Below are 18,695 nucleotides of genomic sequence, written 5' to 3' on the forward strand. Positions count from 1 at the left end.
CTCAGCTAATGAGCAAAAATGCTAATATAGCAAAAAGACAGTTTTTATGTGTAACTATAAATTGATGCCTTTTAGCGTTGCCACCTTTCAAAATTTAAATTAAAGAATGCCAACCATAGTTTGGGGTCATGACCACTACAGCCAAGTTGTCCAACTCTTATAGGGAGGGGAGCACACAGCAGTGATATGCTTTATTTTTTGCTGGTGTATTTTGCAAAAGACTGATGAAGAAAACAATCAGTCAAACACTCCAGAAAGAGTAGCACTGTTTCAACATATTTTTATTTACGTAAAAGTAAGTGTTATCGAGCCATCAGGATGCGTTGCCTAAGTTTATTACAGGGGAAATGCATGGCCATCCATCCATCTATAAACTGATGCATGCATTAGTTTTTCTGATGAGAGAACCAGTGAGTTAACTTTAATAAACTTGTCTAATAAAGGAAATGTATATACATGTCCTAATATTTATTTAATTACTATAAAGTTATTAGCTTAATTTCTTTAAATTTATTACCTAATGCTAAGAAATATTACATAAAGTGACAATTCAAACACAACATCCTAAGCAGTAAATCAATATTCAATATTCTACTAAAAACCCAGCAGGAAACTGCATGAATTGGAACATTCCACAATGTCAGACTAAGGAGATGAGGAGGAACTGCCTCATCTTTATGTATCTGCCGTATTACTCTTCTGTCCACCCGATATCAAAAGTATCGTGTGGACATTTAAAATGGCGCGGATGTTAACAGCAGTGAAGTGAGTTGTTTGTCTGTCGCTAGGCAACCGTGACAGCAGAAGTTGTAGGCAGGACCGGTCCTGCTGGTCTTAATATTTCCTCTGTTTTTTTTATGGTCATTTTATGTAGAGTTGATGTATGTGTGTGACAGATGTGTCTAACCATGGATATTTATGAAAATACAGAACTAATCGCGTCCCGTATCGGATCAACATTTAACTGCCAAATAAAGGAAGATTCTGTATTTTACGGGATGGATGGCAACCCTAGCTTGTTTTTAGCATTATTTTTATTTTATTTTTAGGATCAGCTCAGTCCAAGCAATATAGGTCTATTCATACCTACGATCAAATGATCGCTCCCACATCCATGGTGTCTCGCACTCTGCACTTTGTCCTTTTGTTTTTTTTTTAAAGTCGACACGCTCTGCTCTCCTGTGCTATGTGTGACGTTAACACCGCCGCGATCATCAGCAACCGTAACAGCTGTTGTTGTGCACATCATGCTCACTCGCACTTCCTATTCTCAATTACAATAATAACTGGCTAAAGACATTTTTTTTTCTTATTCATAAAACACAAAATCGAGGACATTTCCGGTGACAGCTTTAGCCGGGGACAGGTCGTCTAAAACGGGGACTGTCCCTGGAAATCGGGGACATCTGGTCAACATACTTTAATCATATGAAATGCTTTGGAAATTTTGCAAACGAACAAAGTTATATGTATTTTTTTATTGTTATTATTTAACAAATAATGTTAACACTCTTTGTGGACATTAATAATATAATCTGTTTTATCATTAAATATTTCATTTTGTACATTTATTTCATACATTTCTACACATTTGAAAAAGAAAAATGTTTTATTTGAAGTTTGCATCATCTGCCTATATCTGACATAGTTCTGTCTTTCCAGTGCCTTCTCCTAGTGCCTTACGACTGGATGCCACTGCCTCCTTTGGTGCTGCCAGGGAAGTTGTTGCCATAAAAGACTATTGCCCATCTAGTTTCACAACTCTCAAGTTCTCTAAAGGAGACCGCCTTTACGTTCTTGATTCATCAGGTGGAGAGTGGTGGTATGCCCACAACAACACGGAGATGGGTTATATCCCTGCAGCGTATGTGCAGCCCATCAACTACAGAGACTCAGCCTTCAGTGACAGTGGAATGATTGACACAGTGGGGGACAGTACTGAGGAGGCAGCCAAAGAAATGGATCTTTTGGGAGAATGGACAGGAGTGATTTTGAAACCAACCACCTTCCAAAATGGAAATCCTTTTGCAACAACCCATACCTCTACAAATCCTTTTCTAAATGGGGGACGTCAGAGTTCACTTGATCAGAACAGCAATGAGAAATCTGTTGATCTTCTTCTGTTTGATACACTCTCTTCACCCACCTCTATCAGAAACACTGCAGACAATGATTATAGTGGCGGTGTCTTTAATCTGAACCCTCTTAGTCCCACTGCGGGTGCAGGCCAAACATTACACAGGGACAACCCATTTTTTAGAAGCAAACGTTCTTACAGTTTGTCTGAACTGTCTATTCTTCAGGCTCAGACAGACGCCCCTCAGCCCACCACTGGTTTCTTTGGAGGACTCAAAGCACCAGCACCAGAACAGTTCCAGAGCAGGGAGGATTTCCGCACAGCGTGGCTAACACACCGCAAGTTGGCTAGATCTTGCCATGACCTGGATTCTTTGGGTCAGAACCCAGGTTGGGGTCAAACACAGCCAGTGGAGACCAACATTGTATGCCGTTTGGACAGCTCAGGAGGTGCTGTCCAACTTCCCGACACCAACATTAGCATACACGTACCCGAGGGCCACGTGGCACCTGGGGACACACAACAGATCTCAATGAAAGCTCTGCTCGACCCACCGCTAGAGCTTAACAATGATCGCTGTACCACTGTCAGCCCCGTGGTAGAGATCAAACTCAGCAACATGGAAACCAAAACCACCATTACTCTGGAAATGAAAGTATCCGTTGTAGTAAAAATGGAGAGTAGGCAGACCACCGAAGTTTTATGTGTCAGGAGTGATTGTAAAGAGGGACCTTATACTCCCATTCCTCAGGCATACATGTATGAGGACACAGTTCAGGTGTGCCTGGACAACCTTGAGCCATGCATGTATGTGTGTGTGGTGGCCCAGTCTCAGTCCATCCCTCCAGACTCCACAGTTTGGGAGCATGTGGTTAAAAAGATCACCTTAGGAGTATACGGTCCAAAACACATTCACCCATCTTTCAAGACAGTCATTGCTATGTTTGGCCATGATTGTGCGCCAAAAACTCTGTTGGTGAGTGAGGTTGGAAAACAGGCGCAGTCTGCACCACCAGTTGTGCTGCAGCTTTGGGGTAAACACCAGTTTGTACTGTCCAAACCACAAGACCTACATGTTGGAGTTTACTCCAACATGGCTAACTATGAGGTAAAGGCTAGTGAGCAGGCCAGAGTGGTTCGGGGCTTCCAGGTTAAACTAGGCAAAGTTAGCCGGCTGGTGTATATAATTTCCTCACGCAATGCTGAAGATGTTTCTGACTTCACCTTAAGAATCCAGGTCAAAGATGACCATGATTGTATATTGGCTCAGTTTTGTGTACAAACACCAACACCACCACCCAAGGCAGGCCCAAAGACATCGGTGCAACGGCGATTTCTGAAAAAGAAGGAAGTGGGGAAGATAGTATTATCTCCTCTTGCCATTGCTACCAAGTACCCAGTTTTCCAAGACAGAAAAATAAACAACTTGAAGTTTGGAAAATTAATCAAAACTGTAATCCGGCAAACGAAAAATCAATACTTGCTTGAGTACAAAAAAGGAGACTTCGTAGCTCTATTGAGTGAGGAGAAAATTAAGCTGAAAGGACAGTTGTGGACAAAGGAATGGTACATTGGATATTATCAGGGCAAAATAGGGTTTGTTCATGCTAAGAATGTTTTAGTGGTTGGTAAAGTTAAACCCATTTACTTTAATGGGCCTGATCTTACAACTTCTTTGTTATTAGAGCAAATACTGAAGCCTTGCAAGTTCCTTACATACATTTACGCCTCTGTAAGAACTATACTGATGGAGAACATTGGCAACTGGCGAGTGTTTGCAGACGCCCTTGGATATGTCAACCTACCCTTGACACATTTCTGCCGCACTGAGCTGGACAGTGAGCCAGAGAGGGTGGCATCGGTGCTGGAGAGCCTGAAAGAGGACTGCAACAATGCTGAGAGCAAAGACAGGAAGTCCTTCCAGAAAGAACTTCTGACGGTAAGTTACAGTCTTGGGTTCTCTTTTGCTGCACTAACTTAATATTTCATAAAAGGAACTGATTAAAGAATGTATGCTAATTGCTTTTTTCAGAGGACTGAGATGCATGTGGATTGGTTTTGTCCTTCATATATTTGTATTCTTCGGATAGGAAATTTCCCCCTGGAAAAATTGTTCCTTTCCTACAGTTTGTAATCTCCTCACAGCTGCTTTGGGCTTCAGGCTTTAGGCTGTGATCCAGTCTGTTAATTCTGCTGGGAGTGCAGTCAATAAATGCTGTGTAGGCATTGAGGTCTAATAGGGACCTGAGGAGCTGTGGAAAACAGCAGAGCCGTTTACTACCCTACTGCTGTCTGTTGAGTTTCACAGTGCGCAGTGTGCACAATATGCTGATCTTATAATTCCATTTGATCTTTATGAGCATACAAATCAAACCATACAAATGAAACAAGTTCAAGAAGTAACCCCTTACACTTGTAGTTTGAACTGAAGGTCTTTTAAGCAGTGGTACACAGACAAATGTAGCTTACAAGTATTTTGGTTTGATGTTGAAGGTGTTAATTTTTGTTGATATTAAAGACTGTTAATATACAAAGGTAGATCTCTGACTGGAACCTGGAAGATATAGCTGGAACATGACCAATTTTCCTGTTGGCTGGTTTCAGAACAAGTTTTAAGTCCTTCCCCCTCAATGTTAACAAACAGGACATTTCTCTTGTTCAGAAATAAAAACACATATCAGATAAGGTTTTTCAGATGTTGACTCTTATTGATTTAAATTGTTTTTACCTTGCTGCTGTATGTTCAGATATTATTTTTCTAAGACATTTAGCTGTGATTAGTTATGTCATGCCTAAAAGAAAGGTCATGTGACACCATGATTGTGTGCAGGGGAGTAAGCAGGATTTAAAGCTCCACATCCCCGGTTCGCAGATGCCAGAAATACAATAAGCCAGCTTCTGTAAATCATTTCCTGCTGGCTTCAATTCCCAACAATGAAAAAAGATGAGGACGGTTTGTCCATTAGTATAATATACTGAACAAAAATATAAACACAACACTTTTGTTTTTGCTCCCATTTTTCATGAGTTGACCTCAAAGGTCTAAGACTTTTTCTGCGTACACAATAGGCCTTTGGCTCTCAAATATTGGTCACAAATTTGTGTAAATCTGTGTTAGTGAGCACTTCTGCTTTGCCAAGATAATCCATCTAACTTACAGGTGTGGGATATCAAGATGCTGATTAGACAGCTTGATTATTGCACAGGTGTGCCTTAGGTTGGCCACAATAAAAGGCCACTCAAACAAACAAAAGTGTTGTGTTTATATGTTTGTTCAGTATGTCTATGGCTGATTTTCTTAATTTTTACCTTGCTGCTATATGTTCAAATATACATTTTTTCACATGCTTGGTATAAATTAGTTATTTAAAGTCTAAAGCAAAAAGTCACGTGACACTGATTGACAGTGTTGCATCCTGTTAGTGAATTGGGAGGGTGTTTAGGCAGGACTTCTTGTATCAATGGTACAACCCCACATCCCTACTACACTGACTTTGGCTTCAAAAATACAATATGGCAGCACCTCAAAAAATTGACATTTTGGCTTCAATTCTGAACAACGGGAGACGTTGGAGACTCTTTGTCCATCTTTATTATGATGTTTGTGTTTCGTTTGACCATATAGAACTTGCAATGACTGGTGAAAAGCACAAGAGAAGTCATGGTTGTCGGCACTAATGTGTGTATTGTTTTAGTGAAGTTTGATTAGTTGTGATATTATTGCAATATATTCTTAAGCAAACGGATTAGGTGTCCTGTTCACGCCAAGTACTTTTCTCTTTTCAGTATATTGAAAATACTGACCAGTGTTCACTGAAAACATACAGACAAAATTTCTTGTCCTTTTGGTTTTTCATCTTTTGTCCTAAAAATGTGGATTTTCAGCACAGCTTCAGGCAGCAAGTGATTCTCCTTATAGATGGCTGATAAATTATAACAGCTCCTATGATATCCAGCCTTTATGCTAATGTTTCTATGTGCTGTAAAATCAGTCTTATTTTGTTTGCATTGTGTTTACTTTGGGTCCAATCCAAACATTTTAGAGTGTTTATCCTGTTTATCCCTGTTTTTATATGTTGTGTCAGTGTGAGTACATTATCCTCGTGAGAGTCTCTGACAGAGGACACAGATGTACTACAGCTGAAGTTACACAGAGCAGAAACACTGTAATTTACACAAGGTTGTAAACACTACTTAGAACCATTTATAGACAGTGAAACTGCAGTATGGAGGAGAACATAATAAAAGGTGGTGAATGAAATAAGCCCTGTTGAGAAATTTGACTGTAGTGTAGTTTTTATGTTATTTCTGTCTGGATTACACTGAAACAGCTGAGTTTTGTGGAAACAATCACAGCATGCAGCAATCTATTTATTTTAAGGTCATAAAGAATTTCTTTGGTTTGTCAATACAACTTTTCTGTCTGTGTTGTTCATAAATGTAAGATTATTGTTGTTTTTCCCCTAAAAATATATATTTGTTTTTGGTATTGTGGACTGCAAATATTAAAAAAATCAAATGGATTTATCTTCTGGTTTTCAAATGAACAGTTCCGTATATCGGTGATGATCATCTTTTATAGTTTGCCTGTGAGTGTTTTGACTCGAAGGGAAGTCTATTTGTAGAAGAAAGAGAGCCAAATCAAAAGCAGTGTGGTCTCACCAAAGAGCCGCCTTTATGCTCAAATGTCTGAACCCATTCTGGTTTGCTTTGATTGTTTGTGGAAAAAAAGAACCGTCAGTCTTGTGTTTCTCTCTGTTAAACAGCTTCTCACTGTTGCCTTGAGATCCATTCGCAAAAAGCGTTTATTAAAATAATCCTAAATTTTTGACTAAAGTTAGGAACAATTAATCAAATAATAATTATATTAATAACAATTACTTAATATGTTAAATTTTAAATTCACTAATAGAAACATTCAATAATGATAAAAGTAATAGTTAATAGTTAATTGAACTCCTACTCTAACAAACAAAAATTGTTTTTCTGGTACTGAGAAAATTAAACCTTTAGGAAAAATAATACTGCCACTACTTTAGGAATGACGGAAGAAAACAAGTTCACAGGATTTAGACTCTTTAAGCCAGTATCTCACTAGATAGCCCCATTGTGGAGTAAAGAGCAAAATGTTAGGTTCATGCATCTCCCAGTGTTGAATAACTTTGAATAACTAAAAAGAATTAATTTGAAGGTGAAGAGAATAACAGACTATACCTTGTGCTTTTAATGTTTGATTATTTTGCTTCAGAAGTTAGATTGTCTTATATCTGAACATAGTTTGCATTTAAGTACTGTAGTACACAGAAACTAAAAGGAGAAAAAAAGTGTAATAAAGGCTAAAATTAGTGACTATACAAAAGAACTGTGAAACCGTTTCTCAGGCTTAGTTGCCAGCAGGTCAGTTGGTTTACATTTTGATAAGATACATATTTGTGTCATAGCATTTAGTTTCATTAATTGTTCAAAAAAACATTTTTTTCTTTTCTGAATCAGTTTGTAGTTGGAAACCAGAGGGTAAAATCACCATCAAAACAGCCAGTAATTAGTAAAGGTTCATTGGTTAAATCTCTCCATATCAAATTTAAAGTTGGTGATAATAAATGAATTGTTTTTGCAAAAGTTGAAATTTTAACATGCTTCTGAAAATGTTTGCAGAGAGAAAATGTCTGAAGTTGTGTTTGATCTTTGTATTTATCAGCAGAGCTTTTCAATGAGTTGTTTTTTTACTGTGAGCTTGAATTCAAACAAGTCTCTACAGGAGAAGTAATAAAAGGCGGAATTTGTCATGTCTGTGAATTTGGATTTTTGTCATGTTTTCACTTCAAAAGTTTCCAGGTGATAACGCCTGTGAAGGAAGCTTCCATCAGATATTTACTAGTGTGAAGCTGCAGATGAGTCAGATGTGAGGGTCACTTATTTGTGAGTTCTTTGCTGTTGTTTGTTGGTGGATGATAGTGAGCAGCCAGCTTGTGTTTGTTGGATCTAAGGCCTGCAGATGTTTCCTGCCTCATTGTTCACAAACTAAACACAAGTCTCAACTGTGGACCTGCAGGCGCCTGCAGTACGTACAACCTCATTGCCCTTCCCATATTCCTTATTGAGGCAAATCCTCACTGACCAATCATCACCATGTTCTCTGTGGAACATAAATCATAAATATACACACTATTTGAATTTTGCACATACTTTTATCAGCTAAAGTAATTAAAACTTTTAGCTCTAGGTCAATATGCACCTCTGTCAAATAATATCTGTACAGATTTGAGCACGTTTTACTCGTACTTAGTGGGTACAAGAAAATCCCCCATCTACCATACATCTTTTTGTACCCACCACAGCATGCTTCATACCCACTTTTGTCCATTTTGTACCCACCTGGTCACAACTTTTTACCTGCCTTTGTAGCTATTCCAATATACTGGAGTACAGTTTTGATTTAAAAACAAGCAGATTTGGACCAGTTTTATTATTATCATCAGTATGGTCTGGATATTTTCTGAAATACCCTGAATCTTAACACAAAAGTAAAAAGGCAGTTCTTTTTAAATCAGACATTAAAATCCAAAAAATAATATGATAATTTTAAATGGTTTTGCCTAAAAACACAAACAGGCTAGATTGTGCTTGTGGTGTATTTCTTGCAAGGAGCGTCTGATTCAGTTCACTTCCGTTGTGGAGAGTCTGTGCCTGAGCTTTCACATGTGCTTGAACATAACAATCCTGCTAAAAGAACCCTCTTTTGAACAGGAAAAGATAAGCTTTGGCTGCGCAGATATAAGGTCCCTGACTTTGTGAAGTTCTGAGTGGCTGACAACAGTTTGCCAGTTTGCCATCTTGTCAGAGGGACCTTGGCTCGTCTGGTCAGTTTTTCTTTATCTTTGTATTGGTCCCTTTTCTTTCATCCTTCCCTAATTGTATTTTGTTTCAACCAAGTTTAAGGCATACTTTCTGTTGAGATTTGTTTAGTAAAGTCATGCTGTAGAAAAGCAAGTTAACTAGAACCATTTGTAATTTTTAGAGACAGGTCCTGTTAAAGAATCGCTCATAGATGCCTCATCACCCTCCAACTCCGGACTCCCATCAGCTGAAGAGTCACCTTAATCTTTTTGATAGACCTTCCTGAGGCCACTAAACTAGACCCTTTGCGCCCCCTGGCTCTACTGAGATATTCTGTCCATAAAGGTTATTAACAGAATTGATGACAATGGGCACCCCTGGTAAATTCCAATTCTCACTATAAAAAAAGCTTGATTTACTTCCGGCAATGTGGACCAGACTCCTGCTCCTTTTGTTTAGTGTCTGAATTGCTTGTAGTAATGGACCCCCAATGACGTATTCATGAAGCAATGGTTGAATGCCTTCTCCAAGTCCACAAAACACATGTAGATTGGTTGGGAAAACCTCCATGTTTCTTCGAGGACCCTAGCGATGATAAAAAGCTAGTCCAGTGTTCTATGGCCAGGACAGAACCCACATTGTTCCTCCTGAATCTGACTATTGACTGGACTCTCTTCTCCAACGCCCCTGAATAGACCTTACCAAGAAAGCTGTGGATTGTGATTACTCTGTAATTGGAATACATCCTCTGGCCCCCCTTCTTGAAAAGAGGAATCACCACCCCAGTCTGCCAGTCCAGTGGCACTGCCCCCGATGTCCATGCTCTGTTGGAAAGGAGTGTCAACCAAGGTAGCCCAACAGCATCCTTAGCTTTAAAGATCTCAAGGAAGATCTTATCCACCCCTGGAGCACTGCCGACATAGAGCTTTTTAACTGTTTTGGTGACATCAGCTGTAGTTATACATGGACCCACCCCAAAGTCCCCAGACTCACCTTTCTCCATGCAAGATGTGCTGATGGAATCGAGAAGGTCCTTGAAGTATTCCCTCCACTGTCTGACAACATCACTGGTGGAGGTCAACAGCACCCCACCTTCACCATACATAGTGTTGGTATAGTTCTACTTTCCCTACCTCGGCTGCCTGATGATTTGCCAGAAGCTTCTTGGAGTCCGAGTGTTTCTATCCAAGGCATCACCAAACTCCTCCCACACCCAAGCTTTTGCCTCAGCAACAGCCACGGCTGCAGCCCGCTTGGCCTGCTGGTCCCCCTTAGTTGCCTCTGAAGTCCTACTAGCTAACAAAACCCGATAGGACACCTGTTTTAGCTTGATGGTCTCCCTTACCCTGGGGGGTCTGCTATTGGGTTCTAGGATAGCCGTCATGAAAGGCATCAACAACCTTGCGGCCACAGCTTAGGGCAGCTGTCTCGACAATATAGGCATGAAAATAGCCCATTTGGACTCAATGTCCCCTGTGTCCACTGAGATGTAATTGAAACTCTGCTGGAGGTGCGAGTTGAAGATCTTTCTGATGGGTTCTTCTGCCAGGCATTCCCAGCAAACCTTCATTACATGTTTGGGTCTACTTGGTTTATCAGACCTATTCCTTTGCCATCTAATCCAACACACCACAAGGTTGACAGCTCTGCTCCTCTCTTCACATGAGTGTCCAAAACATACCACTGCAGATTAGATGACACATTTACAAAGTCTATCATCAATCTGTGGCCTAGGGTGTCCTATCACCATGTGCACTTATGTTCAAACATGGTGTTTGTTATAGACAAGCTGTGACTAGCACAGAAGTCCAATATTAGGACACCATTTAGGTTCAGATCAGAGAGACCTTTCCTCCCAGTCATGCCCCTCCAGGTTACACTGTCATCACCCACATTGGTATTGAAGTCACCCAACAGAATGATGCAGTCCCCAGCTTGAGCACCTTCCAGCACCCTTGCTAAGGACTCCAAGAACGCTGGGTACTCTGAACTGCAGTTGAGCAGTAGTGATAGTGTAGTAGTGATTCACAGAGGAGAGAAGAGAACAAAGGCATGAAATGAAGAACCTAAGCAGGTATTTTTTTAATCTATGAATGAGGGGGTTTATCGTTATATGATGTTTCTATATATATTCAAGTTGGATATATATGTGTTAGATGTGTATTGGTTTTTTATGATGTGAAGATATTGCACAATTTTAACACAGCTTTACCCAGCTGTCATGTTATTGGGAATTTCTCAGCAAGTCTTTGCAGGTTTTCTTCAACTTGCGCTCCTTTTGAAACTCATGCAGGTTTCATGAGGAATTTGTTTTTCAGAAAGTGGAAATTCAAAACAAAAGTAAACAACTATTTTTTTCCCTTTGTCCCTCTGCTTATTCTCTACTGTAACCTCTCTCTGTGCATGTGGCTCTGACACATTCAGGTTGTGCTTAAATTTAGGTAAATTTGACTACTAGCTGGTTATGCAAATAGCCCTGACATTATAGCTTTGCTGTGGTAACTTGTCATGGGTAGTAAAGCAAAGGAAAATGTTTTGCTGCAGTTTTAGCTGAAGAATCAGTCAATGGAATTGTAAATATGTGCTTGTCTGACAAAAAAAGAGATAAAAGCTTCTTTTGTTTAATTTCTAATGAAGATTAAATAATTTTATCCAAAGTTTGTAAGCCCAATGGAAGTGGCTAAAAGAAAGTGACGAGGCAAAATGAGGTACCAAACCAAACAGACACAAAGGCTCCTGTTAAATTTTAAAGACAACATGATGAACCTCAAATCTTTTGAAATTAGGATCTGGAGTCCCATTACATCTGCTGTGAAACAAACATGCATGTTTATTAAGGGTAACTAGAATTGTTTTTACGTTTTACAGAAAATGAAAAGAACTAAATAAGGGAACTTAGTTTTGTATAAAAATAATGATCTCAACTGTTAAAGTATATACAAAGTGAAATGTTTACAAGGTATTTAGTTTAAGTTGTTAAAGGAGTTATATGTAGTGACACCTAAAATTCAATACTTCAACCGACTGATTTAAAGGGTTTAAAACATGCTTGAATTAAAATAAATACATTTCAGTCATTAGATGTCCCAAAAAAATTATTTTCTAGAATGGGATTATTAAAGTCTATCTATCATGCTATTGTATGACATGAACCAGGAAACGTCTGAAGTGCGGACCTGAAGAACCAGACATGGATACAAAAATAAAAGATAAGTGACTTTATTTACAGTTGTCAGTCAAGGGGGGCAACCCGGGAGGCCTGAAATGGCGTGGAAGGACAAGGTGAGTTTCAGGTCACAGAGCGATCCAGAGAATTGTTCGAGAGAGATGATAATTGTGTCTTTCTTACGAATTTCTATGAGCTAAGGAGCACTGAGGCGAAGCACGAGGAGACAGGTCGTCCAGGAGAGGAAGGATCCAGGAGTCCGGGAGGAAGGTAGGTTTTCCAGGTAAGGGCTGCATCAGTAAAGCGTCAGTAAAGTGAGCAACAGACAAGCCTGTATAGAAAATCAGATTCCTTTATAGCCTTCCACAATGCCTTGGCTTCTTCTGTTGCTTTTAAATATCTAACAGCTGACAATAAGTTTTCCTAACTCAGTAAAAACATCTACATAGGTTGCAATAGTATTCACCCTCTTAGTATGATTTTGTTGCCTTACGACCTTGATGTAATGGGAAGTTCAGTTTGATTATACTGTAAGAAATGGAACTGTCCATAGGACCAATATAAGCTGCACAGATATTGAACTCATAGAAGAGTGGCAAGAAAAAGACATTTGTTAAAGAAAAAACAGTAATAAGGCAGGTGGTTTGGAATTTGTCAAAAGCCACTGGAGACTCCAAACATGTGGGAGAAGGTGTTGTGGTCAAATGAGACTAAAATTGGATCTCTGGGCTATCAAGCACAACATCATGTCTGGTTCATTCCTAAGACCTCTCATAACGCTGAGAACACCATCCATGGTGGTGGTACCATTATGCCGTGGAGATGTTTTTCATCAACAGGGACTGAGAAATTGGTCAGAGTTAAAGAAAAGATGGAAGGAGCAAAACTACAAAGAAATTCTTGAGGGAAACCTGTTTGAGTCTTCTTCTGGAGATGTACCTGAAGAGACTCACTGTTGTATTTGCTGCGCAGGGTGGTTCTACAAAATATGACTTTATAATAAAAACCTTGTTGCTTTTTTATGTCACTCAGTAGAGTTTTTTTCTCTAGATTCTGTAAGTTCTCACTGAATTCCTTCTCCTGTCTCCTGTTCTTCCTCCTGTTGTTGTACACACAAGGTTGTACAGACAGCAACTCCTAAAGCCTTGAGGCTTGAAAGGGGGATCTTTTGTTGTATCTTTGAGCTAAAAGAGTTTTTTTATTCCAGAGCTTTCACTCAACTCTGCAGCTGAGTGCCTGACCCTTGTGAATTATTTGCAGTGAGATCAGTGTGGCAGATAGAGCTCCGGAATAATAATAACATCCTATTTCTGAGGGAGGACTGAGTAGACTGGAGAGGTCCATTATCTACTGTTAGTTCTTAACATTGCCATTTCTGTACACAGATCTTTTTTTTGTCTCCAATAACTCTTGGCCTCTTTCTCTTCCTCTCTCTTCTTTTGTGTTTGGGTGTGTCCATCTGCTGCTTTTGGAATAATTGACTGGACAACAAATCGTTGATTGGGTCTTGATTTGGGAGTTAACGAAGAACGAGAAAAGTTTATGTGCAGGGTAAGAACCAGAGGCTGAAATTTTTAACTTCTCCAAGGTTTTGGTTTTGAGGTGGCTTCTCACAAAACAGTAAAAAAAAAGGCCAGACAGAACATTAGTGTCAAAGCAAGGATGGAATAAAACTGCAAAGCCACATTGCGGTTGAGATGGAACGAAGAGGCTGCAAATGGAAGAGGTGGAGGGTGTCAGATGGAAAATGAAGATGGAATAGAGACATAATAAAGAGGAGATTGAAGTGAGGAGATTGAGTGTCAGTTTTGTAGCGAGGGGAGAAATGGAAACAAGATGACAGAAGAAATAAGTTATTTATCAAAACCTCACTGCAGGTCACAGCAAGGTCTTAGTTGTTCTTTTCAAACACGAATGTTCAGGCTGTGTGTGTGCTTCAGTGTTCACTGACAGGTAGGATCGAGATCTTTGTTCATTTCCATACCAACCTAATTTTTACAAATATGTCTGGAGGAATTTTCTTCTCATTTTACAAGTAGATGCAGCAGGAGAAGCTGTGGGGTTTCAGAGCTCTGATTGCTGAGCTGGTGAAACAAACTCTGTGGCATTTAACGAACACACACTCAGTGAGTCCCATAATATGGAGAGCAGCTGACATTTTGGAAAAATACAGCACAGCATTTAATTCCTCCACAGTTGCAGAGTGTTATAGCAGAGAGGAGAAGAATAGCTGTGTTCTCAGCTCTGTCTGCTGCAGCACACTAAGAACTTTAAAATCCGAGAGGAGGATGACATTCAGTGATTAATACTTAACAACAGGACATCAAAGATTTACTATAGCCTTTTTTTGACCACTAAGATGTGCCTGAAAATAAAAGTGCAGCTTCTTTTTTCAGCTTCCTGAATCTAAGACACTGAAAAATGACCTCAAGGTCCTGTAGCAGAGGGTTAAAAAATATTCATTCCCCTTGGTGTTCTTTTTATTTCTTTGACTTACAACCTGGAACTAGATGTTCAATAAATGTTCATTTTGATGTTAAGTAATGGACCTACATAAAATATGGGTAAAAAACAACCCAAAATGAAACAAAAGAAATAACTTGTTTAACATCATTCCAAAAAAATACAAAACTGAAACATGTTTTGTCCATATATATTCATCTCCTTGGCCTGAAGCCCCAACCATTACCTTTAGAAGCCACACCATCAGTTAAATAAGAATCAGTTGTGGACAATATAAGTGACATAATCTCAGTTTATATACACACCTGGTCTGATAGCCCCAAGAGTCCAAGTATTAAGGGCTACCACCAAGTAAGGGACACCATAAGCTTCATTAAATCTATTATTAGGAAGTGGAAATATGTTACCACCACAGCAAATCTGCCAAGAGAGAGGGTCGTCTACCAAAACTCTTGAGCTGAGTGAGACAGACATTAATCAGAGAAACATTCAAGAGGTCAAACATAACCTTGATGGAGCTGCACCACCTCTGCAGAGACAGGATTCTTAATGCTTGAGCCCTAAACCTAATCCAAAAATGATGTTCCACTGTATTAGGACATAGCTTTGGACCCCAAAAGAACTACGGGTCCTGACAAAGTAGGTGTTTATTATAGAAAAGGTTCTAAAAAGTTAACAAGAAATAGGTACACGCACACACAATTGCTTTTATTCCAGTCTGTAAAGCAACAAACAGGAAGAACATCAGAGAGAATATTTCTGCAACGCACTGTAAACTTTTTACAACTGTTTCACCAGTGACATTTTTTGCCCAAAAGAGAATTTTTAAAATGGGATGTTTCAGTAAAGAAACATATATTGAAGTTGTGCTTAGAGAGTACACACATTCTTAGAAAGTCAGGACAAGTACAAAATGACTTTAATCTCCCTGTGGCTTGATTAAGGGATTAAACAGAATGCTGAACCTGCATCAGAGGAGCTCACAAAATGAACTTGCACAGCAACTACATTTACAGTCTGCACAGCTTCCAGTGAAGAGAATTTACAATCCGTTTAGGATGTCAGTCACAATGTTCTCTTACCAGAACAAACTGTGCATCTACTGACCCAAAAATTAAGAATGCAATACTCGTGAAAAAATATTTATAGAGTTCCTCTGTTTTAGAAAAAAATATAAGAGATGTGTCACAAAACTGATGCAAAGTGGTTTTATGTCATATATGATGAACATTTTGGTTTTGGTAAATTTTTGCTCATAAATTAATATTTGTTTTTTTTTTTTATAATAGTAAAGGAGAAAAACACTACTACCTGTAATTCCCATTCAGAGAGCACAATGGAATTATAAAATGATTATTAATGCATTTTAGTTATCTTAAAATGGAAAAGAGCGGCACAGCAAAGCAGTGGTTGTGGCTGTCACAGTCAACATGTCAAGATTTGAGGACTGAATGCAATATGACTTATAAGAAGGAAATGTACAACCAAAGAAATGAAAACCAAAAGGACAAAAAAAGGAGTCAATGTCTATGAGCAAACTGCAAGAAATGGGCTTAGTGTAAACCATCAGTGGGGCTTCAGCTATCAGGTATTTTAGGAATCAAGTATTTTATCAAATAATCCTTTGAGAGTAAATGAGTATTTGAATATAATTGTGCTATGGTAGTGATTACCAACATTTTTTTCTGGAAGCCCTTTTCTATACTTTGAATACTTTGTATAGCCCCTTTCACAAAACACTTCAAGCTTGACCTGAGATGTCTTCTTGCCATCTAGGTTTGATTTATGTAAGGACCGAGGTGGTGTGGGGGGTGGGGGTTAAGGTCAACCCACTGCTCTCTGATTCCCCAAGGGAAGTGGTAAAAGCACCATAACAGTCAACCTATGTAAAGGTAAGATGGCATCACTGATCACGGGTGTGATGTTGTGATGACAGACAGTCTGTGACCAGACAACTGTGGAATCTAGAATGAAAGCTGTTTGAGACACATTTTATGTCAAGTCCTCTGCTTCATTTATGAAAACTCAAACCAGATGCGGTTTGATTAGTGATTTTTGAAGGAGCAGAGGAAGCTTAAAGGTTTGTGATCCTGTCGTAGAACTGTTTTATGAAAGAGGCTGTTGTTACAAAGTGAGAAAGTCTACAAGAATATGCACAGAGTCAAGTGGCCGAATAACTTGAGTGTTTGTGTTTACCCTGAGTCCAACATCTTTTCATTTAAAAATTCATCTTTTTGTCAATGTTCTTTTGAAAATACAATACTTATATTGTAGTTGTATTTTATTGTAGATCCTTAGATGCTCCAAAAGATGTCTACCAACATGTGATTCCTTTAACAAGTATGTGTCAGTAAAACTGAACTTAATTTCCTTTACACAAAGAACCACTGGACTGTTTATCTGCTAAGTGCACTGTTGCAAATGATCTTACTCCAGTTTGTGCAGGATGTTTTGTGATGCTGCATCTATTTGATGCTCTCAATGTAAAGGCTGTCTTTGAATGTTGTTTCAAACGCTTCAGTCTGCTGTTTGACATCACTTTGTTGTGGTGAAGTACTCTGTCTTTTAGCATTTTTGATCTTTTTCCCCGATTTTCTCCTTGTTATCTTGTCCTCCTTTATCACACATGATGTAGCTTAAGCACATTGTGTGACACTAATAACTCTATAAAACAGTGAGCACTGAACACAAGTGACATGGTTTAAATGAAGAACTGAACCAAAGATTTTATATGCTGTATTTTCAAAATGTTTTAATATTTTGTCAGTCTGTGCTCAATTAGTAAATTGAAGCACTTTGTTCTGATAATAGACTTCAGCTGTGTTAGAACAGGAAGTGCTATCTTTAATTTTGGCACAAACTTCGTGTTCAGTGAAAACAACAAAAAAAATCTGCAATGGTTTGTCACTCAAAGTCAAAGGTAAACTTTGCTTGTGTCTGAACTGTTTCTGTGTGAGTTTTTTTTATTTTGAAGTCACATGGTTGAAATCCAGCAGAGCAGGAAGTTGTGTCCAGTTGGCCCACAGCCACCACTGTCTCATCCTCCAGTGTTGTGTTGGAGTGAGAAAAACTGTTAGAGCATGGAGTCTGCATTCCTCACCCCTCCCACCCCCCNGCTCCAGCTCCCTCTGCCACATTCCAGTGGAGTATGATTCAAGATGAAGTTTTAATGCACTTTGACAGAAATTCATTTCACATATCTGGAAATCACTTGCCCACCTCCACCTCCCTCCTCCTCACCTCACCCCTCCTTCATATCCTGTCGTTCCACACATTCCTGGACACTCAGCTCAGGCCCAGAGTGCAGCGTTACATTCACCTTTGCTTTGTTGAGTCTGCGAGTCTTAAAGTGTCTTTCTGCTCCTCTGTCACTGTTCAGAGGCTTTCATGGAGAGGAAATATTGTTAGAATAAGGGACATATTTGGATTTGTGAAAGGTTTGATGGTTCAGACTTGTTTAAAATTTGGTTCCGGCTTATAGCTCCTGGTTTTAAATAAAGGGGCAGAGCAACACTTTTATTGACCTGCCCCAGTGAACAATATTAGTTCCAGTTTAAAGCTAATTACCAGCTGCTGCAGAAAGTGAAAGAGTGGTCATGTTTTTGCCTGTGCCTGTGTTCTTTAGTAAAACATTTTATGAACCACTGGACAGATTTTAATGAAACGCTCAGGAACTAATCATAGGATGTACATCTACAACTAGTGCTGGGCGATATGGAAAAAAATCCTATATCATGATATGGATAATTTTATATCACGATAATGATATATATCACCATATACCCCAATTACGTACGTTGTCAGTTATTCTCTGAAAAATATGAAAAAATAATCTAATTTCTTACTTTTTTCAAGCTTTATTTCGAAGTGACATTTAACTGAACTTTTACAAATGAGATCCGCTGCATTTTAGTGCAGCAATATATATGTACCTGTTAGACGTAACAGTATCAAATGACAACAGACTATTATTATCTTCGTCCGCCTATAGTTTCACTTTTCACAACTTTCCCCGGCTCTTTTACAACTTGCTTGACCTTGCACTTTTTGGATTGTTAAATATTCTTTTTCGTGTTTCTTCTTTAAGTGATAGAAGAGGTTTGTTGTGTTAGCGTCAGATGAGAAAACAGTCTAATAGCAGAGTTAGCATTA

General features: G+C 39.0%; 1 protein-coding gene across 4 annotated transcripts in view; it reads left to right on the forward strand.

Annotated features, from left to right (window-relative positions):
* LOC108243553 (SH3 domain-binding protein 4) overlaps positions 1-18,695 on the forward strand; it is a 63,566-nt gene that overhangs the window by 38,459 nt on the left and 6,412 nt on the right. For all 4 annotated transcript variants that reach the window (XM_017429082.3, XM_017429084.3, XM_037976327.1 and 1 more), the window contains one exon: positions 1,663-4,016. In XM_017429082.3, the coding sequence (XP_017284571.1) occupies positions 1,663-4,016 (2,354 nt within the window). The remainder of the gene's footprint in view (positions 1-1,662; positions 4,017-18,695) is intronic.

Source organism: Kryptolebias marmoratus, linkage group LG6 (assembly GCF_001649575.2).
Source record: "Kryptolebias marmoratus isolate JLee-2015 linkage group LG6, ASM164957v2, whole genome shotgun sequence".
NCBI classification, from domain to species: Eukaryota; Metazoa; Chordata; class Actinopteri; order Cyprinodontiformes; family Rivulidae; genus Kryptolebias; species Kryptolebias marmoratus.